Source organism: Tripterygium wilfordii, chromosome 14 (genome assembly GCF_013401445.1).
Source record: "Tripterygium wilfordii isolate XIE 37 chromosome 14, ASM1340144v1, whole genome shotgun sequence".
Lineage (NCBI taxonomy): Eukaryota > Viridiplantae > Streptophyta > Magnoliopsida > Celastrales > Celastraceae > Tripterygium > Tripterygium wilfordii.
The window spans coordinates 4635982-4659301 of NC_052245.1; the positions used below are offsets into that span (position 1 = coordinate 4635982).

At 38.0% G+C, this 23320-nt stretch overlaps 4 protein-coding genes across 4 annotated transcripts; 3 read left to right on the plus strand and 1 right to left on the minus strand.

The window, feature by feature from the left end:
* The first annotated feature begins 547 nt into the window (after positions 1–547).
* On the plus strand, positions 548–7874 carry LOC120014948 (probable methyltransferase PMT23). Its single transcript, XM_038867088.1, has 8 exons — positions 548–1215; positions 2131–2280; positions 2489–2759; positions 2892–3002; positions 4590–4761; positions 5100–5345; positions 7017–7211; positions 7393–7874. The coding sequence occupies exons 1-8, from the start codon at positions 721–723 to the stop codon at positions 7595–7597; spliced, it is 1845 nt and encodes a 614-aa protein (XP_038723016.1). The 5' UTR covers positions 548–720; the 3' UTR covers positions 7598–7874.
* A 151-nt stretch (positions 7875–8025) lies between these two features.
* LOC120014949 (peptide-N4-(N-acetyl-beta-glucosaminyl)asparagine amidase A) lies at positions 8026–10095 on the minus strand. Its single transcript, XM_038867089.1, has one exon. The coding sequence runs from the start codon at positions 10074–10076 to the stop codon at positions 8268–8270; it is 1809 nt and encodes a 602-aa protein (XP_038723017.1). The 5' UTR covers positions 10077–10095; the 3' UTR covers positions 8026–8267.
* A 2007-nt stretch (positions 10096–12102) lies between these two features.
* Positions 12103–18780, plus strand: LOC120015717 (sister chromatid cohesion 1 protein 1). The gene is made up of 20 exons (XM_038868256.1): positions 12103–12343; positions 12748–12816; positions 12896–12954; positions 13038–13082; positions 13174–13193; positions 13295–13371; positions 13644–13761; positions 14562–14637; positions 14745–14823; positions 15023–15135; positions 16017–16090; positions 16217–16369; positions 16825–16963; positions 17078–17163; positions 17244–17424; positions 17506–17590; positions 17790–17929; positions 18026–18110; positions 18204–18316; positions 18442–18780. The coding sequence occupies exons 1-20, from the start codon at positions 12291–12293 to the stop codon at positions 18522–18524; spliced, it is 1848 nt and encodes a 615-aa protein (XP_038724184.1). The 5' UTR covers positions 12103–12290; the 3' UTR covers positions 18525–18780.
* Positions 18781–20012: 1232 nt separating this feature from the next.
* Positions 20013–21211, plus strand: LOC120015753 (uncharacterized protein At5g39865-like). Its single transcript, XM_038868300.1, has one exon. It carries the CDS (start codon positions 20036–20038, stop codon positions 20780–20782), a length of 747 nt encoding a protein of 248 aa, XP_038724228.1. The 5' UTR covers positions 20013–20035; the 3' UTR covers positions 20783–21211.
* The last annotated feature ends 2109 nt before the right edge of the window (positions 21212–23320 follow it).

Sequence of the window (23320 nt, forward strand, 5' to 3'; positions counted from 1 at the left end):
TTGAAGGTGGTTAAATGCCCGAATCGACAAATTACATTATTTTTGAAACAATGCAATTTGCTAGGGTTGTCGGAATCTGGTAGTTATCTGGTCGAAAAATGGACGTCTGGAGTCCAAATATGAGGTCGGGTGTCGGATACGTCACTGGAGGTGGTTGGATCGACGCGATTTGTGCCATGGTGATCTCGTCCTTTGGGAGCTTTTTTCCGACGATACAAGCGGCGGTGGGTGGCGTGGAGTGTCGAAAAATGATGGTGATGGTCGGGTGCTTCCATTTGATGGGTTGATTGCTCCGATCGGTGGCCGGACGGAAGACCTACAATGATCGTGGTGGTGTTTCGTGAGAGTGGAAGGGAGAAAAATGAGAGAGAAAGAGAGGAAAGATAAGAAAGAGAGAGAATGTGAGTGTTTATATAGAGACAAAATAGTGATATGATTGTTGTGGAATGCCATGTAAGATTGGGAGAAATTGAGATAAAATTTGTTGGGCCATTTAACACTACCGACAGACAGTAACAAACCTCACTCTCAGATAACGATAATTTGAATTGCTAGTAGCCTAGTAGTACAGTCACCGAATCTCGTCTCTCTCTAACTTTATCTGTGTATGCATCGTGATCTACGTCTGACAGACTGGATCTTGTTCAGCTAAGTAATCAAGTACATTCTCTCTCCTTGCTCATGGTTGACGACGCCGGTTTGGGCTAATACAGTAGAGAAATGGCGACGTCGGTCCAAAACCTAATCAAGGAACGCAAATACCCCTTCATTTGGGGACTCTCGCTCACGATCTTCCTCATCTCCGCCATTGTTTTTCTGCTCTTCGCTAACACCTCTCCTTCTCCTCTCTCCGTGTTTACCGATCTCCAACAACGCCCTGTCCGAAGCTCCGAACCTCCCACAAACGACCTCGTCGAGCGGCAGGACACCGGAAATGCAAACGGTCGTGACGGAGATAAGCAAAGTGATGTTACTGATGTACCAGGTGTTAATGATGTGGATTTGGAGTTGGAGTTGGAGTGGCGTCTGTGTAAGGGGTCAATGTCGGTAGATTATATACCGTGTTTGGATAATATGAAGGCCATTAAGGAGTTGAAATCAAGGAGGCATATGGAGCACAGGGAGAGGCATTGCCCGAAGCCAAGCCCTAGGTGTCTGGTTCCCTTGCCTGAAGGGTATAAGGTCCCCGTTCCGTGGCCGAAGAGCAGGGACATGGTGAGATTGCTTGATACTCTTTGGTAAGATTTTGTTTCTTTTAGTTTTGGGGGGATTCACTTCGACTTTGGTCATATATGTCATTTGTTTGTAGAAGATTGTTTGTGTTTGTGCCTTGAGGACAACTAGGTGTTTGATTGTTCAGTTGAAGCTGAGAATGGTAATGTGATGAAATTAGAATTTAATACATCTAGAAAATGACTGTATTGGGGCCTTTGGTTCTGTTTTTTCCTTTTATAGTTCTTTTAAATTGAGGTCTCATGTCGGAAATTTACCTTTCCCAAAGAGAACGCTGATTATTGGATGAGCATTTGTCTGTGTCTGTATATCATATTGGGTTAAATTTAATTATTATAAAATAGCTGTTTCTAGAGTACTTTACTGAATACTTGAATTAACTCATACCTATTTTGAGTTGATCTATAACATATTATCAGTCTATGTTGTTTCCTGTCTAGTCTGCTTGGAAGAACTGGATGGATTTGATGAAAAGCGATTGGTTTCCTTCCTCACCTAAAATTTGAGTGCTTAATTTTATTTTAATACCTTTAAGTTCCTGATTTTCTGAAATGACTTCTGTACATTTTTCTGTTTATCCTTGGAAACTAGCATCTGAACTGCAAAGTATTTTGAGTTGTGGTTTCTCCCTTGTGCCCCCTTAATAAAGTTGCTTTTGCATTGAAAAAAGAAGCAAAAAAGAAAAAGAGTTGCGGTTTCTTCTCTCTTGGTAAAAAGTAGTGTCCATTTTTCTGTTTACAGTTAAAGAATCCAATCTTCTAAAGCAGACTTTTGAGCAATTGGGTGTTGAAGTAAGTAGAATATAATCGAACAGGAAAGCTATATCTCATGTGGATGTTACATTGTTACTTGTGAAGGATATGTTCATGACTTGTTTGTCTTACTTTTGCCTTCCAGATTTGGTATTCGAATGTGCCTCATCCTAAGCTTGTGGAATATAAAAAGGACCAGAACTGGGTGCGCAAGTCTGGTGATTATTTTGTATTTCCTGGAGGAGGAACTCAATTCAAGGATGGAGTGAAGAACTACATTGACTTTATAGAGAAGGTATCATGCAGCTTTTCCGTCTTAAGAATTCTTTTTTCAAAAACTAGGAAAAATGCATATGAAAACTACTGTAACTTGTTATCATTTTAAGATGATTTATATTCAACTCAATATTGCCCACAATTAATTCTGAGTTGATATGTAACTACTTTCTAATCTGAATTGTAATCCCTGTTTGATAAGAATCTATTGCTTCAATTTAATGCAGACTTTACCAAATATTGAGTGGGGCAAACATGCGAGGGTTATTTTAGATGTTGGCTGTGGTGTTGCTAGCTTTGGGGGCTATTTGCTGGACAAAAATGTCATAACCATGTCATTTGCCCCAAAGGATGAACATGAAGCTCAGATACAATTTGCTTTGGAAAGAGGGATTCCGGCTACACTTTCTGTGATTGGAACCCAAAGATTGACATTCCCTGACAATGCATATGACTTAATTCACTGTGCTCGATGCAGGGTTCACTGGGATGGGGATGGTATTCTTTGTCATCCTTCTTAATATTGATTTCTCATTTCTTCCATTTTTTTATTTACTTAAAAGATCTCTTCTCCTCTTTTTAGACTGATGTGGAAGTAGTGATTGTGATGGTCTTGGTTGGAAAATTCAGGTGGTAAACCATTATGGGAACTGAACAGGATTATGAGACCTGGAGGTTACTTTGTGTGGTCGGCAACGCCAGTATATCGTAGTGATGAAAGGGATCGCAACGTTTGGAAGTGTAAGCTTATCTCTAAATCACTCCATTTCTATACACTGCACCCCACTTCATCCCTTGATTTAAGTTATTCTCATATATGTGGATAAATAGTCCTCCCTTTCATTCATTTTTTTCTTTCATGGTCGAGTTGCTCTCAATTACTTATTTACCCGTACTATTGGCAAACTGTCAACATTAGAAGGACCTGGAGTTAAAGATTTACTTTGTGTTATATTCATGTAAGTTGAATTTCTATTGCCAAAAGACGGGGATTCATACATCAGAAGACTAGCTTTATTGCTTTATAAGCTACAACATACTTTACCGTTGCCACATCACTTACATTTGAAAATAAAGAAAGTTTCCCACTGGCCGTGGACACCTATCCTACTAGATTGCATAACATCTCATCCAGCCATGCAAAAAGAGTTTTTCTGCTAGTGAATCCATCACACAACTATTTAGTTACATTCAGGTTTTGGTTGCCTAAGACTAGCCTTCCCACAAAATCAATCTAGTCCAACTTGGTCTCAACTCCTTCTCCTCTTTCCCTGGTGATATATCAAGTTAAAGGGACCTTTTCACCTGGAGTTGGAAAGTTGGAGCCCAGGATTAGTGAGCTAAAAGCAAATGATGTTCAAACCTGCAGTAGTGACTCTATGATAAATGCACGACCAGGGTAAAAAATGAGAATGTCCTTTACATCACTTACCTAGTCCAATTCATTGGCAGGTGTCGCAATATCAAGTTTGTTAATAATTCTAGCAACATTGACCCCTGTGATGTTGCCACCACCTTCGGCTGCGTGACTTTGAGCATCATTGAGATATGATGGAATTGTAAACCCAGCATCATTACTTCTCTAGGAAAATTTCAGCTCTTTGATTAATCTTTTTAGGACCATGACACTAGATTTCTTCAGGATTGAAGACATGGGTATCTCCATCCTCAATCTCAGGTTTCCCGTTTGTGTTCGCAATCGTATGTAGAGCAAGCTTTTTGTTGACATGAATCTCCTCTGTTAGCCAGCTTTACTATTTCAAGAATGTGAAAGAGAGTGGGTATCAGATGAGGGTGAAGATGGAGGCTCTTGGGTTTTACCTCCACTTTTTTTCTTGCAGTGTCTCCAATACATGACCCAACTTGCTGTCATGGTTTGACAGCTGATTCGAACTTGTCTCAGGTTTTGCTGCATTGTCGCTTAGAATTTTAGGAATTTCATGGCGAGCTGTGGGCGAGAATTGCACCATGAACCACCTAAGTACGGTGGCTATGATACCTTCATTAAGAAAAATAAAGGAAAACAGGTACATAAACAAGCACTGAATTTCTACTGCCAAAGGATTGGGATTCGTACACTGGAAGGCTAACTTTATAAGACACCACTTAGTCAACCATTGCCAGCATTCACTTGCATTTCAAAATGAAGTAAACCTTTTCTACCAGCTGGACTCCTATCCTCTTAGACTTGCATAACATCTCATCCTTAGCTTCACAGAAGGAGTTTGTCTTCTAGTCATCTAGTGAACCGCTTACACCTCTAATATTGATAACTGTTTATTTACTTTAAATTTTTCGTGTAACACTTTGTTCTGCTTAATTTTGCAGCCATGGAAACTTTGACAAAATCTATATGCTGGAAGGTTGTCACTAAGACTATTGATTCATCTGGAATTGGACTTGTAATATATCAAAAGCCTGTCTCCCCTTCCTGTTATGAAAAACGCAAAGACAACATTCCACCTTTATGCCTTGAGAAAGATGAGCAAAACAGTTCCTGGTATTGCTTCAGAACAAGGCATCTATACATCCAGTTTATATTGCTCCGGTTGCTATTTTTTTTTGCAGTGGAGCAGGGGGGAGACCCGCTGCCTGTATGATTTTGTAGTATTGCTGCAGTTCAGAGTTGGAGAAGGAACCAAATTTTTGGTGATTTAAGAATGAGAATATAGATGTTTATTTCCATGTACTTTTTTTCAATTAACTAAGGTGCAATACATACCAAAGAGATTGCATCACAATATAGCATGACGCAAATAGAAGAAAGAAAGGGTTTGATTTTCATTTTCCTATTTAGTTCATTGTTATAACTGTTGCTAATTATTGATTGTATTACAGGTATGTGCCACTTATTAGTTGTCTTCCGAAACTTCCAGTCAATGACAAGGGTAGCTGGCCTGCACCCTGGCCCAAAAGGCTTAGCAGCAAACCTCCAAATCTGTCAGCTGAACAAGATGCTGAAGAGATGTTTTATGAGGACACCAAACATTGGTCAGCACTGGTGTCAGATGTCTACTTGGATGGCCTTGCTGTAAACTGGACAAGTGTGAGGAACGTAATGGATATGAATGCAGGTTATGGAGGGTAATGAAATTGAGACTTCGAAATATTTTTCTTTTGTTGCTTCGATTTCTTGGTTAACATCTCAAATTTCTCCTTTCTATAGACATTTTCTCTCGAATCTGCAAATATAGTAATGAATCTTCTTTTTTTGTTGCTGACATTTCTTTTTTACTCTTTTTTTATCGCTAAGTTCTCCATACATAAATAATCCATACTACTGATTCTGAACCTTTTCTAATCTACTTGGGGCTGACAGTTCACAATCTGTTAACTTAAATAATATATTGATACACTTCGTAAATATAGGATATTACTCTAGGTTATATAAATATTTTATATTTACATCAATGTGTCCTAGAGTAGTTTTGTTCTGCACTAAGAATGAACAATGTGAGAGAGTCCAGGACATAAACCACAACAAAGTTTTTGAAACTGTACAAGCACAAAGCAGAGGCCATTGGAACTAAGGGAATTATGCATTTCAACAATCGAAGAAAACAATTAAATTGATAGGCAATTGATTCTCATAAATAGCCATCTGCATTTCCAACAGTTTTTCATAGATTGCACTTCATACTTAGGTGCTTGTGTTTGTACATTAAGTGGTAATCCTTGAACTTACTTCCCAAGCAAACCAATGGCCACAAGCTAGTTTTGTCTTGTGCTTCCAGTACAGATTTAGATGCAACAAGTTAGATTGGTTGTGAGACATTATATTGGATCTTCTATTAAACTTATTTATATAGTTATCTTTCCTTTATATGACAGGTAATTGTCTTCTTGAAAAAATATATAAGGTTTCTTGTATCTGGAATCCTGGCTTTAATCCTTATATTTTTTATCCCTTGCACTTTTGGTGGTCATCACATTTGCATGTAATTCTCTAGCGCCACGCCGCCACCTTCATGTGTTGAGTCTTGCAAGCCTTGTTTTAGTGAATGTCTTGTACATTGCAGTGTCTCGTTTTTAATGGTTTTAGATTTTTGTGTGTGACGGCAGTGGATTTAAATTGTGTCATTTGCAGCAGTTTCTAATTCAGTTGTGTAACAAAGTCTAAAGTCTAAAATGTAGAAGGATTGCTTGGCTCTAGAGGAGCAGAGCAAGTGTTTGTTTATAAGCTATTCTAGCTGGCATCACCTATGGAACTTTATGACTACATAAACATCTACATTTATAATTGTTTTCTTGGCCCTGGATAACTGTAATAGCTCCAGTTTGACTTCCACAATCTTTTGTTGGCCTCCTAATTTAAGATAAATAATTACGTTGATTATATGATCCTGCATTCTTTGATTGCTGGATCTTTTTTTTTTCACCATTTGGCTAGCTGTTCTAGGATATCTACGAACATATTATCTTCTGCACTTTTTTTCGACCGTTGGAAGCTGTTATAGGCATTATGGTCATGTCTGATATTGGATTGTCTTTTGTTATAGTCTTGGTGGACAATGGAGCCGCGGTGAACATCCAGCTCTATTAGATAACGCACCTATTTCACTGAACTTGGGGCAATTCATTTATCTCCTATCTTCTCTCTCACTTTCTTTCTCTGATGCACAATCATAACCAAAGAGACGTAGCATTTTGATTTCCAGTTTTTGTCAATTTTTTTCTTTCAGCTTATTTAACTGCACAGTGCTTAATCAGTCCGCAAGGATTTTCATACTGATACCAAGGTTTTACCGTCTTCAGTTTTGCTGCAGCACTTATTAATCTGCCTCTCTGGGTAATGAACGTAGTCCCCATCGATGTGCAAGATACTCTACCCATTATCTTCGACAGGGGTTTGATTGGAATATATCACGACTGGTGTGAATCTCTTAATACCTATCCTCGAACGTATGATCTGCTGCATTCTAGTTTTCTTCTCAGCAATTTGACACAGAGGTATAGCATCTTGACTCTCTTAATTCATGGACTTTGGTCATTACTCATTTTTAAAGCTTTACTGCATATCTGCAAACCAACGCATTATATTTTGGCTAACACATTATCAGGTGAGTTATAAAGACTACAGACTGTAGGTTGCTTGTATTGTTATGGGTGCCTGATACTTTGTGATTACCAGATGTGACATCATAGATTTGGCTGTGGAGGTGGATCGGATATTGAGACCAGGTGGATATATTCTGGTTCAGGACACCATGGATATGATTAACAAGTTTAGTCCAGTCCTGCGTTCGCTACACTGGTCGACAAACCTCTACCAAGACCAATTTTTGGTTGGTAGAAAGGGTTTTTGGCGTCAAAATAGCAGTGACAGCAAGTCATGAATACAAAAGTACACACAAATTTCCACTTGCAATTTAGAGCCTGCGATTGGTGAGGAGGATTAAGCTTGGTTCTCAATGCCAAAACTAGTCTGAGATACTAATTTGCAGTTTACTTCGATGAAATGTAAAATCTTTTATGAGTAAATAAATGGAAGGAAAAAACACACAAACAAGATTAATACTTTGTGAGTGTTTGACATCTGTTGATTCATCAAATGTTATTGGGTGAAATTCTGTACACTTTTTTTCATACATATATAAGGAGTGAAATTCTGTACTTATGTTCTGCAATATGACTTTTCCTTGATTGTTAATTTGTTATGGCTAGTCAATCCAGACATTTGGGATCATTTCCAAGAAGCTTCACGGATGATTACAAGATTAAGCAAGACCCTTGTTGGCGTTGCTGCTCTTCAAACAACGTTTGGTTTGTTTTCTTCTTCATTTTCCTCTCCCACTGAAAAATGGATAAAGATGTTACAAGGGGATTTATAAATCTAGTTCTGGAAAATGTGCATGTGTTACATAAGTTTTCATTGGTCATCTTTTTTTTCTTTTTTGTTTTTGGAATTGGAAGAACTTATTTAACATATACAAATCAAGGCAACACCCTTGTTGGGATTGAATCACAAGGTCGAGCAATGAAGAGATCATAAAGAACAAAAATTATTTACAAAATTGATGGGCAAGCATAGGCTGAAGTGTCCGAAACAAGCTTTCCATTAACTGCTGCAACACTCCTCCAGTAGCATCCGAGCACATTGCCCCTGTACATGAAGCTCTGATTAGTCCTTGCATCACCGGAGAGGACGTCGTGATCTTTCACCTCCATCCATCCGTTGGAAACCTGATTGTTATATACAGTGCTCGACAGGCCTCCAATGAAGTGCTTCTCGTTCATGGCGTGAGAAACATTTGTTACAAGCATATACGTCTCCTTTCTCGATCCAGGCAGAGTAGCAGTGATCACCTTGAGAGGGTATTTCCTCTTGAAACTTGAACGATTAATCCGCTTACCCATTTCGTTCTTCAATTGAGTTTCTGTATGGGACTTGATTTTCTGCTTAACCATCTTCAGGGTACCGTTATTTTTGAATTTTATGGAGTTTTTGAAGCTGAGTATGGATGAGACAATGGTGGTTAGATTGCCTGAGCTAGACTTGACCCATCCGGCCACGACAGTCGTCCTCTTCGCCTTTATTTTGAACGTTCCGTCCAGTTGCTGGAACTCCTCCTCGCGTTCAATTGACAGAAAAGAAGGCTCTCCGCGAAAAACTGATTTAGCTTCGACCTTTGCTGTCGGCGAGGAATGGTCTAGCCAGACATGAAGATTCGCATCGACGAGCCAGTAAGAAATCGCGTCAGTTACTCCAATTTCGATCTCGTGACCTTTCCTGCCCAATAACGTCCCCAGAAAAGGCGTCAGATCGAGGTCATAAGACGGCAAATTGAATGCCCCAATCGCCACCACCGGCTCCCAAAACAATGGGTTAATACCACCGGTGAAGATGACGGGAAACGGAAACACTGATCCGACGAATCCCCCGTCGATTTTCACGTAGACCTCCCTGTACGCTCCATTTCCACGAGAGGTAGTCAGATTATTGTCTCTGATGTACGAATTCGGAGGATTCGAGTACCAGAACTCGTCGTTGCTGTGAAACGACGCGTACAGCTCCAAAACGGCCTTGTAACTGTTTCTAGGAATTACGATCTTCTTGCAATGTCTATCGGATTCGTTCTCAATCCAAAACCAGTGACCTCTGCGTCCATCGTCCGACACCGGAATTACCAGATCCGGCGCCTGTGATTCTTGCAATTCCAATGCACCCGCATGCTCTCTAGCTTTAATCCCCGAAACAATACCTAATTTCCTGTTAAACGGAACAGTAACGGCGTTATCTTTGTAGAAGAGGAGATTCACCTTCACGTGGTAAATTCCGGTGTAGATGCCATTGACGATGTTCTCCAGCATCACCGTGAAATTGAGGTTTTTGTTCTTGAGTAAAGACGAGTACTTGGTGATGTCCTTTCGGACCTTCCAGGAGATTCCGGCTTCTGACGGTTCGGCCGTGCTGGTGCGAAGGAGTTCAGCGCCGCCGAGCCACAAGCCAGAGATACGGTCGTACTGGTCGCCCTTACACCTGGCTTTGAATTCGAGAACCACGTAGGACCAGGGCGGGGGGCAGTTTTGCGGCGGAGAGTAGAGGACCGAGAAGGGAGGTTGATTGATTGTGTTGGCGAAGGCGTGGTGGATGACGTGGACGGTGCATGACGGGACGAGATGATCGGACGGTAGAGGATTCGTAACTTCAAAGTACTCTTGGGATTTCTTAGGTTGGAGAGAGTGAGGGAGGGCTTTGAAATAGCGAGAAGGAGAAGAGGAGGTGGTGGCCGCGGCGGAGTTGGAGGGAGAAACGAAGGAGGCGGAGAAGAAGAGGAGGAGAGTGAGAAATGTGGACATGTTTGAACGATACATGAGAGTGAGAGTGTGAAAGTAAGGGAGAGTGAGTTTAACGTTAAATATAACAAGTGACAAATAATGTTGGTCAAATTAATAATATTAAGTGGTATTAATTAATTAATTATATTCATCTAAAAAAATCAGTTATATATTGTGGGATTCGGGTAGTGGACATTGGAACGATCAACTCTAAAGTAAAATTCATGAATTTTAAAATTGAAAAGTGGTAAGTTAGTGTTCATTATTACTATTAGTTAGTCAAATTAGAACAATACATCAAATTTAATTAGACTTTTGTCTTTTGTTTATGATATGCAATAAACTTTTAGCTCAATGACATATTAATATGAATATAAACGTACGTCATCATTCATAATGAATTAGAGAACTTGAGCAGGCTCCGTTACTTTTTAGGACGATGAAGATCAGTATAACCGAATGCTTCAGCCATCTTGGCTCCATTGTTGACCAGGAGGTCCGCTGTTTCTACTGGTATTCTGTGGTTTTGATTTACAGAGCGTTGATTCTGTGGGCCGAGAGCCGGGTGAATGGAAATATGGAATAGATAAAACGGTATTTTTCATCCCTCAACTATTGATCGGGTTTCATTTTCATTCTTTAGCTTCTTTTTTTTTTTCCTCCCTTTTTCATCCCCAACTATGAGAAAATACCTCGTTTGTCCATCGAATAAATTCGGCGACGGAAAAATCCTATATGACATCCTATTGTTCGTCTAATCAGACGATGTGCCACGTAAGCATTTTCCGTACCCAATCTCATTTGAAGGACGAAAATTGTACTTTTCAATAGTTGAGGGACGAAAATGAAACTCACCCCATAGTTGGGGGACGAATAATACCTTTTTGCCGAATGGAATATACCATGCGAAGTGTAACATTATTACGTTTCTGAGCAATGATAAAAATTCCAACCGTTTGATATTCCAATCATCTCAGCCGATAAGTTGAACACACAATATTTAAGTGAATTTATGGCCTCTGCATATCTCACTTCATGCACATGAAAGCTTATACATTCAACTCAACAGTTAAGATGATTGAAATATTAACTGTTGTGATTCTTATGATAGGACCAATGGCATAGCTAATGAAGGACCAAGGTGGGCACGTGCCCCCCTCAAATTTTTTGTAAAAAAAATTAAAGTAGAGGGATGAAACCTTCAAAACACAAAGTGCCCCCTCAAAGAGAGACGAAAGTGTCCTCTCATAGAGAGACGAAATCGTCGAAACGCAAAGTGCCCCCTCCTATTGGCGACGAGAGACAAAACTTCAGAAGCTATGAAATTTGCCGGTTCGCGTATGTTTCCTCACCCAACGGGCATAGGTAATAGTATCTTGCATCCACAATTTTTATCTAGCCCTATGGCCCCTATCAAGGCCTCAAATCTTCAATCCCCTTTGTAGAGTTGGAGCTTTGGCCATTTTGAGTTCATTAAGGGATTGCTTTGTCCGTAGATTTTCAAATTGTGATGCTCTACACAAATTTGAGGTATGATTCAAACTTTGTAAAGTGTAGGCTTAAGAGTTAGTGTTAAATATTAGAATATGCATTTGAGATTAGTGATTACTTCTACTTATTGCCACAGTTATTGTTGAGATGACTTTTTTTGTTATGAAAATTGTGAAAAGTCGCTTGCATAATTTTTATATGATTGTTTATTTGTCTACGTCAAAAAGAATTCGTTTAATCATATTGACTTGTCACTATTATTCTATATTTTAAAAAAATGAAGAATCATCTGACCGGTTGTAATAAAGTTATTGTATTAATTTGATGGACTGGTGTGGACTAAAATCCTCTACGGCTACGCCACTGGATAGGACCAAACCGACGATGTACACCATCATCACTGCATCAGACTATAGAGGACCGTGATTACGAGAAGTCTTGTGGTGGCCCAAAACTGAACTTTTACCTCAATTTGTTACGCCAGAATACACGTGTCCCTTCAAGATTCTTTTTCTTGCTGAATCGGTAACTTTTTACAAATGACAGGTTTCCAGCAATACCCCTACCGCGCCATTCGCTTCCTGCAAAATTCATGGCGGGCAACAAAACAGTTACACAGTTTTGGGTTCGAGATTGTTCAAAAACACATGCTCTTCACTCTCATACACACAACGCTCTGGTTGTGACTGTGAGTGAGCTCCTTTTTCTCTCTGTGTCACTTTCTGCTTTCATTTTCGGTGCCCTGAGCGATCGATCAAGATGTTCTACTCTCACCAGCTTCTTGCTCGCAAAGCCCCGCTTGGACAAATCTGGTGATTATCTTCTTCATTTTTGTTATTCTGATCCGTGTTTTAAATTTGTGCTTATGTGAATCAGCTCATCATTTTGACAACAGTGTACCGAATGCTTCTGTTCGGCTTAGGATAGCTGATTTTGATTTCTACGTTAAGCATCTTCTTCTGATCACTCATAGTTCCGGAATTGTGATTGCTCTGGTCTTTCATGCAATTTTGATGGTTATCTTATCTTATTATGCTTTAGTGTGGATCAATTCAAGGTTGTCCATCGTATTTTGTTCGGTTTGCTTATTTGTGCGATGTAGATTTTAGCTTCTTTGAATTCGTTTTGTGAATCTCCTTTTAGAGTTTAACCTCCATGAATTTCTTCAAGAACGAGAAAGGATGTTAACCTCTGTTTCTTACTATTTCTAATGAAGGATGGCGGCCACTATGCACGCGAAGATAAACCGAAAGAAGCTTGACAAGCTCAACATCATCAAAATCTGGTTACATCTCTTTCGTTAATGTCCGTTTACTAGTTTACTTTGATATACTTGACTTTCACAGTTTTTCTTTGATTTGCAGCGAAGAGATTTTGAATCCTTCCGTTCCAATGGCTCTTAGACTCTCTGGAATTCTCATGGGTAATAATTACTTAATTCTCTGTGATTATCTCTTTCAAATCGCAGTAACAAATTAAGTCGATTCTCTTCTTCATTGTTCTCAGGCGGAGTAGTAATTGTCTATGAGCGAAAAGTGAAACTCCTTTACGGTAATTTCCGACTCCTCGTCAATCGAGTCTCAGATTGAATTCAGTAACGAAACATATCTGATTTTTCGTTTGCATCCGCTTCTCTTTGCAGATGATGTTTCCCGTCTTATGGTACTCTCTCGGATCTCTATATCCCCTTCTTCAATATGATTCTCCGTTTTCAATGAAGAAACGATGAAGCATGATTTCTTTTGCTGGGTTCTTGAGTCCAGGTGGAGATTAACGAAGCCTGGAAGGTTAAAGCTGCTCCAGACCCCACTTTACTCCCCAAGAGGAGATCGCAGGCCAGGTATCTCGTCTTCTTCAACTATTTCAGTTCCAATACTTTTCGTTCCAATTTTAGCAGGGCTTATTTAAATTCGGCGCATGGTAGCATCGATTAGGTTAACAAAAATTTAAAGTCCTCTCGTGTGCATTATAGCATAGTCCGCGGGACGGTGCAATTTAGTAAACACGGAACCTTCTAGTTTTCGCGGCGTATTGCCAGTTTTGGGGGTGAAAGATGAGCCCTAAAACGGCATGGACATTGAGTGTGTCGTGTGGTGTGTCTCCCTCCTGCAGGAAAGAAGCTGTTACATTGCCTGATATTGCGGATGCTGATATTGGAGATGCTGAGCAGTCGCTTAATTTCTCCAATGCAACAACTATGGGGTTCCAACGCGTTGCCTACTTTACCATGGTAAGCTGCGTAGAAATAGAAGCAGGAATATTCCCCCGTTTGCAATTTTAATCCTTGGAAATGCTTCTAGGTTCAACGCATGGATTGCAATTGTGGATTGTGGTTATGATACCCTGTATAACTGATTTGCTAATTCCAAAGCCTTCAAATTTAATAGAGCAGTAATGTAGTCAAAATAATAGAACACAGAGAAACAAAGATGGCAGCCATACCATCATATATGTGGGATATAGAACAGTCCTGCATTTGATGACTTAATTCTGATAGTGGGAGGGGAATTACAGTAGCTTGCATGTTACAATGTGGAATTATTCAACTTGGATCCAGCAACAAAAGACTCGATGTGTTTAGAAAATTGTATACCACTCACATTTGCTCGTTTAGAGAATGTTACAAAATTTATTTCAATTTTATTTTTCTCTTTCTTATGAGCAAAATAATGAGAATTGGCATTATTCCAGTAGTAATTCTGGTGGTTTATGAAATTAATTCTGAGCAATTTTTGTAATTCTGCTGGTTTATGAAATTACTTAACTGTGCTCCGATCCACCACCATTGTGACCTTGCCATGTCTTTTGAAATCCTTTCACGCTGTGAGAGCGATAATTCTCCTCTGATTTTCAAAATTTAAGAATACTGAGAAGATTTGATGAGAAAGTAAACATTTCTCTGCTAGGAATAGAGCTATGCAGAACACTTTCTTAGATGCTAATGGATTATATTCTTACTTTCAAATAGTTGCCTGCAGAGTTGTTTACTTTCAAATAGCTAACCTCTGCATAACCATTCTCTCTATGTAGCAACTTGACAATATTGATGAGCCCTATATCAACAATGATCTTAGGGAGGAAGATATTCCGCAACACTTACATCAAGGTTTTCTTCCATCCTCAAACTTTCCTAACATTCAAAAAAGAAATATTTTCTGAAAGCAATCTGATATCTGTCGTCCCTTTGAGCTAACTCATCACTCTGTCTCTCAGCTGATGCTGAAAATATCACTTTATTCGAACGTTATGATTCCTACCAGGCAAACACAGACATGTACAATCGCTTTGAAAGGTAACTTGTTATCTACCTTTATTTATGATAATTTGTTTTTCAGCATTAACATTTTCCATATACTTTGATGGGTAAAAGTGTACTCAAGGAAATTAATTTACTTTTTAATTTATGGTTCATAAGACACTTCCCTTTATCTTACACTTCACGAATTTCAATTCATTTTTGTTACAAGTGGAGTAATATTTTGGCATGACAGATTTGATATCGAAGGAGATGAGGAGGCACAAATGAACTTCACTTCGGCAGAGCATACCCAAATGCCAACTAGTTTTATACCCTCGCTACCACAGCAGGATGAGCCTCATAGAGGTAAGAGAATCATAATGACTAAAACATTGAAAAATCTGCAATTAAACCAACATAATGGCCCCCCATCCCCCTCCTCAAAAGAAAAGGATTGAGAATTTGTTGTGGTGAAGAGTTGTGCACGTTTATTGAACGAACTTTTTGTTGGTTTATTCAATTGTTCTTCTTGCCAAGAAATTTCTTAGTGTTGTTGACTACTATATATTGTGTATTCACCCTGTGCCCTTTTATTTTGTGGAATAAGATTGTTTGAATCGAAATATCAGAATGCATAATGAGGAGTAAAACTAAGACATTATCCTTTGCTATTAATATGTTAACATCGACACAAATAGGCATGCATAACATGGAAAGAATACTCCATGTTCCCTCCCAAGTGTGGAATTAGAAATAGGATTAGGATGCATCCCCTGAATGTACTTGGGAAAGCAATAAATTTTTAACGAGGGATGTGGGAAGCACTTGAACCAGAATGCCCCAAGATCAAACATCTAGAAAAGAAACTACAAATAAATTTGGAAATTTTCTTCTGTTCCCTTTTCTTTTCCTTTCAGGTCTTTGGAGAGAGAATGCTTTTGTTCTTGTTGTCCAAGGATACTCTTTATCTGATTAGCGCCTGGCTGATCTAACTTGATTAGGCATATAACAGCTACTGTGCCATTATATGTTCTAGTACGTGTAGACATATACTTTGTGATTTTATGCTTATCCTTCCCTTCGATTAGTTTAAAATTAAATGTAGTTTGTACTAATAGAGAGACTACAGACCTAGAATGGTGGTGAATGTTTAATGTTGATGTTTGACTGTGCTTACTACCAGAAAGAAAGGGTTAACCATAAAATTTTAAGCTGGACTGCATGCTAATGTCCAAACCCCTTTGCAGCTGACGATATCCAGGATCAGCAACTGTCACACCAAGCTAATCAACAATCTGATGAATACGAGGCAGGCAGACAGGTAATATTAATTCATTTGTATGCATTCATAGTAAGCATCAAGAAATAAAATCAAAAGAGAGAGAAAAAAAAAGTACGGAAGCAGAAAAGGAAATGAAAGTTACTAACTAAATCATGGATCAAGCAGGGTCATTATAGGCAAGGGCCAAAAAGAAGAAAAGTCAAAGGACAAGCAGGCCCTGCAATGGATTATGAACAAACCATCATTGCTGGTCACATTTACCAGTCCTGGCTTCAAGATGCTTCAGAAATTATCTCAAGAAGAGGAAGAAAGAGAAAGGTTTGCCCCTGATTTATCATATTCGTAACTGATTGATCTGATCCCACACTCTATGCTGCTGTAGATGAAATACAACGACCAAAATTATGCACATTGGAAACTATTAGTCAATAAATCACATGCAAGCTTGAGGAACACCACTAGTTTGGGTGGTCAAGCTCCTCACCAACTTGCCTCTGGGCAGGGGTTTAAATCCCATCCCTGTTGAACATCCAACAAAAGGGCAAAAAAAAATGCAAGCTGACCTTGGATAAGGTATTGGTGTAGATCTCGTTTTCAGAAATTATCAGAATACTAAATAACTTTATCATTTACGTTACCATGAAAAGGAATAAGGTGATAAATTATAAATGCTATTTAGACCTTTGATATTCAAAACGTGGATGTAGAGAAAACAATCACTTCAGTTTTCTATCTTCAAGATACGGGACTTTTATATGCTACCTGTGCTGCAGGCAAGCACTACATTAATGTCTACAAGGAAGATAACTAACCTGATGGAGCTGCCTAACTTGGTACTTATTGATGACTTATTTACAAATGGGAGTAGAGATGTCTATTATCCAGCACCTCTTCTGGAGCTCTACAGGAAAAGTAATTGGCTTATCAGCATGGTTCTTTTTTCTATCTGAGTTTACTTAGAATTACTGCTCTGAATATTGTTACCATAAAAAGGATAAGTAATTTGTGTTGTGCTTTTGTAAGCAGAGAGGAGCTCCCCGTCCCCTACCGCACCTCCAGAATCCTCTTCGTCATTGCAAGATAGAGTGCATTACCAAGATTCAATGGGATATGTAAGTGACTTGAGTTATTTTTTAGCTTAAATCCAAGAGGAACACTTGACTCTTTCTGTTTTGGTACTCTGAATTTAAAGGCATTTGAAGACATTCACAGTGGAGTTGGCTCGCAATCTGGGGGTCTTTCCATAGAAAAGTTGCGATCAAATCTTATCAGCAATGATGTACCAACTGAACTGATGGAGGGGCTAAGAGCCAATCTTATGAACAATGGTGTGACGATACCTGAAGCAGTGATGGTCACGCCCAGAAATTCCGGTACATTTTGATTGTATCTTTTTCTTGGGGAAGCTTTGAAGTTGTCCGATGATTTTGACTCTATTCCATGTTAATCTACAGGAGATGAACTAAGATCCATCCCAAGCTCAAGTTCAGGACGTGGTAACGGTATCCTCTCACATAATGCAGAAGTTAACTCAGGACGGTTAGTAGAACGTTTTTTCTAACCACACGTTAGATATATACATGTCAAAAGAAAGTTTCCTTTCAACTTCCAGAGTAGCTATTAAGCCTAAAATTTAAAAAATATCTTGGAGCAAATGGTGTGCACTGTGCCAGAGTTTAATTCCGAACAAAATATTAATGATCATTATTAGATATTATTCAATGTCTTTATATAACAGGTCCAACAAGAAAAAGCCTTATTCTTCATCGAGACACAGCAGCAGCCTCGAACCTGTTGATGAGGACAATCCATGGCAGTTTTCTGATCCAAATTTCAAGTTATCAAGACTGTCTGAGAATGGCCCACCACCTGATCATGGTCAATAATAGCATGTCCTTGTTCTCTCTGCTTTTACAATGTGGTAACAGTTTTGTTGATACTGTGACATAAAATCGGCCTTTTATTTTTCTGCAGAACTGTTGGTGGAAACTGGACCTACACAAACCCAGCGTCCAATCAACACTCAACCCGTTGACAGAATAACTGATTCCATTCGAGAGTAAAATTATTTTTCAATAATTTGGAAACTCTCCTTCTACATCTCACATTTTGGGTAAATTAACGTGACCTCCCTTCATTTAAAATCCTACAGGCAGATGAAAACATACTTTGAAACGCCAGGAGCGCCTCAAGTAGAATCCCTGAACAACCTAGCAGCTGGGATGGATAGAACTAAAGCGGCTCTGCTCTTTTATCAAACTTGCGGTATCTTAATTATTAACAATTTTTTCAATGACTAGTCAACATTACTGCTGTGACTTGAGATGTTTAAAACAGTTGTTTGAATTGTGACGATTTGAGCTTCATATATTTGTCTAACTTGCATGCAGTTCTTGCATCACGTGATTTTCTACGAGTTGAACAGAAGGTGCCTTATGGGGACATCCTCATCTCTAAAGGAGCAAAGATGTGAGACAGGTCATTTCAGCCTTCTTGCATTCCATTCTTTTTTTTTAATAGGAGACAGAGAATGGGTGACTTTCACAGGTACGGCTGGGGGGCCAAAAAAAAATCTGGGCACGTTTATAGATTATGAGAGTAGTAAAAATAGGATGGTAGGTGATATGCTCCTTTTCCTTTTTATGAAATTTGCTATACTTATATTCTGAAATAATGTAAGCCCCGTCTGCAGTATAATCAAAATTTTACTGCCCTTCCTGCATAACAAGTCTGATGCATTCCTGTCTTTTCCTGTAGTTTATTGTTTGAATGTTTAATTGTTATCAGAAACCTTTCGTTATTAATAACTCAGTACATGTCCATGAGCTTGAGACAAGGTCCAATATTAAGGGCGTGTTTGCTTTAAATATAGTGTTGAGGGAAAGGAAAATGAAAATTCTATTTTATTTTTGTTTTTGAAAAATGTTTGTTTTGAGGTGTTTCTAAACAAAACGAAAATATGGAAAACCTATCAAAGGTGTTTTCAAATTTTGGTTTTCTGAAAAAAAAGAGGAAGTTTTCAATTGTTTGTCAAAAACAAGTTCATGGTAATGTCTTAAAACCCAAAAGACCATATTATGCTGTCGGATTTTGATTTCAACTCATTGCAGCAATGCCATCGACACCTCGAGGGATTTTGTAATTTTGTTACGATGAGGATTATAAGATAAAGATGGATCTTTGTGGAAAATGGAGTGTGGGAGCAATTAGGTACTTCCATTATTTCTTTAAAAAATTTTGGTAATTTATAGGTATAGAATGTTGATATGGAAATAATAGATAAATACCATAATGGTCATGTGACACCTTGAAGTACATTCATGCAAATCTCACGTACTCTTACTCTCATGTCTTTTATTGTCTTATAATGCTTTTGACCCTGGTTTGGAGGTTGGACCTGTTTACTTCCCAGATAAATCTCTAGTTGGAAAAATGATTTCTCCATGAAGTTCTCTAATTAAAACATATTATATCTCAAAAGGGTTAAATTTATGCGAATCCTTTAGAACATGTATGAGAATAGGGTTTATACTTTATAGTGGTTGAGTAACAGAGAGTTCATAAGGACTAACCACATGCAATGTCTTTTTGAATTAATGAAACTCCTTTGACAAATCATATGACGTATTTGGATTAAAAAAAACATAATTACAGTAATGGAAATCACATTATTACCTTCGATGTTTGGTGAATAAATTATAAATTAGTTATACTTATCCAGTAGAAATTATAAATTTGTTATACTTATCCCGAAGTGATAGAAATCTTAGGGCTAAGATGAATTACTGAGATGACTAAAATCCCATTAATATTTTTGTTTTTTTATCATAACCTTCCTAGGAATTATTAGCTTTTGTGATTCTGCCTTGCAAACAAATAATTTTTGGAAAAAAAAAAAGGCATCCACTTCTTCACAATGTACTAATCCTCAGCCACCAAACATCTCACTCACTCACTCACTCACTCACTCTCTCTGGTATAGTGATGTGGCCACAATGGCTAACAACACCAAAAAAGTCTCGCTCAACACCAAACTCACCAAGAAACTTCTCTTGTTCATCGTTCAAAGACATTCACAACATCTTAAGAGAAGATTCCTTATCCAGATCCACGAATTCTAATTCACATGGCCAGCCAAAAAAGCCCACCGTCTTCCACCGTGTACAGATGCTCTCCTCCGGTGGCTGGAGCAGCAAAATACGTCGAGCTGTCTCCCTATCTCAGTCCTTCATTTCACCACCTGATGATCATCGTCATCAACGCATCACCATTTACTTCACCAGTCTCCACGTCGTCCGCAAGACTCATGAGGACTGCAAGACCGCCATATCACTCCTCCGTGGATTCCACGTTCCGATCGACGAACGTGATTTGTCGATGGACGATATGTACATTGATGAGTTGCAGAGGATTCTAGGGTCGCAGGCTGTGAAATTACCGAGCGTTTTCATTGGTGGGAGATACGTAGGTGGGGCCGAGGAGATCAAGGAGTTACATGAGACTGGAGAGTTAAAGAGGATGATTTGGGAATTGCCCCTTGTGGACCCCAGTGTGTGTAATGTGTGTGGAGGATTGACGTTCGTTTTGTGTGATCATTGCAATGGGAGCCACAAGATCTACTACGAGGACGTTTGTGGGTTTTTGCCTTGTACGGCTTGCAATCACAACGGTCTGATCAGATGTCCATCATGCTACTCCATTCTGCTCTCCCGTAGTAGCTCAATCAAGTAAGGATACAAATTCAATAGATTTCACCTCCAATAGTTTTCTTAGTGAAATACAAGAAGATTTGTCACTTTTTTTTTTTTTTTTTTTTGAAAAATATATTTGTTATTGAGGTATTTTCAAAAAAATGAAAAAAAAAATTAAACGGAGGAGGGGGGATTTGAACGTGGTTATCAGGGTGATACACATCACTTTTACCACTCCAACTAGTGGTTCGGGTGTAAAAAAAAATGAAAAATTTGAAAATTGTTTTAAATTTTGATTGTTGACAAAAAAAAGAGTGTTTTATATTGTCTATCAAAAACAAATTCATGGTAATGTCTTAAAAAACCCAAAAGACCATATTACGTGGTCGGATTTTGATTTCAATTCATTGAAGCAGTGCCATTGAAACCTCGAGTGTTGTAGATTTTGTAATTTTGTAATGATGCAAATTATAAGATAAAGACGGATCTTTTGTGGAATATGGAGTGTGGTAGCAACTTGGCAATTTTATTATCATTTTTTAAAAAAATTGGTAATTTGTAAGTATAGATTTTTTTTTAAATATCATAGAAAATTATGTTTGCGGATAGGTATAGATTGCTGATATGGAAACAACTGATAAATGTCATAATTGTCATGTGACACCTTGGATTACAATTGATAAATGCCAAAATATACACCTAAGATATTGACTAATTGTGGACACTTTGTCAATAAATGTGGTTTAAAGTGATATTCTTGCATAATTAAATTACCAATGTCAATTTTTAAATCACTTTATGTTCTAATGTATTTTTCTGGCCAAAATAGTGTTAGTTTAAATCATCCCAGCCCATCATGCTTGCCTGCCGGCCCATTAGCCCATGTCAAGTCTATATTCAACCGGCCCATTCACATGCACCATTCCATTTTCAAACTCATTTACTATTGCTAGGTAACCCATATAATGGTAGTTCATGCGAGCACAAGTCTCTTAAACAAAATTTTAAAATGTTTTAACTCTCAAAATACATGTCAAATTTTTAAAAAAAAAATTACATATTCAGAATCAGCGTATAAAACTCTTTCTAACAATATTCATTTTCGATGAGTTTATTGGGTAAATTTTAATTCCATTGTTTTTTTCAATGAAATTTCAAAAAAAAAGAATTTTAAACTAAAATAATGAATTCTAAATTGTACTTTAAAAAACAAAATAATCTATATTAAAACAATAAATTTTGGACAATGAATTATGGGATAAAAGAGTAGAAATAAAACTATTTCATTTATTAAATCAATGGAATAAACATGTTGAGCTCTCATGAGCTACCAAACAATGTCCTACATGTCATTTTGGTTTACTATTTAAAGCCCATTACTGCATTGTTGCTACCTCATTCCATAATCCTACACATCTCATCCCAATAATTTAGCATGGCACAAGCGTGCCCTTCTGGAAGCTCTTTATAGTGTACACGGGTTAAAGTAATTGATCAAGCTCTTCAGAAATTGATCTAGTAACTCCAGAAAATCTTCAAGTAATCCTAGAAAATTAGCCACTTTTTTTACCAAATAAAATAGCATTACCATATTCATTCTTAATCACACATTTAGAACCCATAAGATTAATTTCTTTTCCACCAAAGTTGTGAAGAGGGAGGCATCCCCGAACATATGCCTTGAGTAACCACTATCCAAATACCATTTGCATTGTTTGAATTTTGACTTGAAGCATACCTAAACATATAAATTCAAGAAGCCTTAGGTATCCAAGCCTTGGATCCTTAGAGGTTAGTGAGTACAACAACAATAAAATGAACATTTACAACAAAAATTGCTTTCACATAAGCTCTTTTTTCCTCATATTTTAGGTCCATGGGAACCCAAGCCTTCTTTGCTTTCACTTTCTTAGGGTTTGTAACCCTAGTGGAGGAAGTGTGACCCGTGAGAGTCACATCCTTGACCGTAACATTAGATGCTTTAGTGATGCCTTTGTGCCATTCAAGGTCTCATGTAGCTTCATAGGATCATACCCTAATCCACTTTTGTTCAAATAATGTCTTTGAGAAGCAAGAAGCATATTCAAAGAATTAGATCTCATAGCAAAATTAGAGAATTAAAGTTCAAGTTCTTTGTTTCTTTCTTTCATGCAATCAAGTTCATTTTGCAAAGAATAAGTGTTTGAAAATAAAGTGCACTCATATTCATCCCATGACTTTAATCAACTGTTTTTCTAACTCAAGCAACCTAGTCTTAAGGTTATCATATTCACTCAATTTGATCAATTCCAAATTTGTAGTAGGGTGATCCGAACCTATCATGCAAGATTTTTCCTTTTAATTGCTTGTTTTCCTCATGTAATGCATTAAGAGAAGTAGTCAATTCAATAACCTTCATCACATTTATCTCTTAAAGCACCACAATCATTTTCATGCAATTTCTCAATCTTTCTAGACTTGCATAATTATTTTCTAGCATTCTTATATATTCAAGCATCATTATCACCAAAAGAATCACACATTTCATTGTATATATGTAGCTTAAAGTTCATCATGTGAATCAATAAGGTCATCATAA

Excerpts from the sequence above, each read along its gene's own strand:
- LOC120014948 (XM_038867088.1), top strand. The coding sequence starts at position 721 with ATGGCGACGTCGGTCCAAAACCTAATCAAGGAACGCAAATACCCCTTC. Across the intron at positions 2,760-2,891 it reads GGTTCACTGGGATGGGGATG|GTGGTAAACCATTATGGGAA; the intron begins GTATTCTTTGTC and ends TGGAAAATTCAG. Across the intron at positions 5,346-7,016 it reads ATGAATGCAGGTTATGGAGG|TTTTGCTGCAGCACTTATTA; the intron begins GTAATGAAATTG and ends TACCGTCTTCAG.
- LOC120014949 (XM_038867089.1), bottom strand. The coding sequence starts at position 10,076 with ATGTATCGTTCAAACATGTCCACATTTCTCACTCTCCTCCTCTTCTTC.
- LOC120015717 (XM_038868256.1), top strand. The coding sequence starts at position 12,291 with ATGTTCTACTCTCACCAGCTTCTTGCTCGCAAAGCCCCGCTTGGACAA. Across the intron at positions 17,591-17,789 it reads GCAGAAGTTAACTCAGGACG|GTCCAACAAGAAAAAGCCTT; the intron begins GTTAGTAGAACG and ends TTTATATAACAG. Across the intron at positions 17,930-18,025 it reads TGGCCCACCACCTGATCATG|AACTGTTGGTGGAAACTGGA; the intron begins GTCAATAATAGC and ends ATTTTTCTGCAG.
- LOC120015753 (XM_038868300.1), top strand. The coding sequence starts at position 20,036 with ATGTGGCCACAATGGCTAACAACACCAAAAAAGTCTCGCTCAACACCA.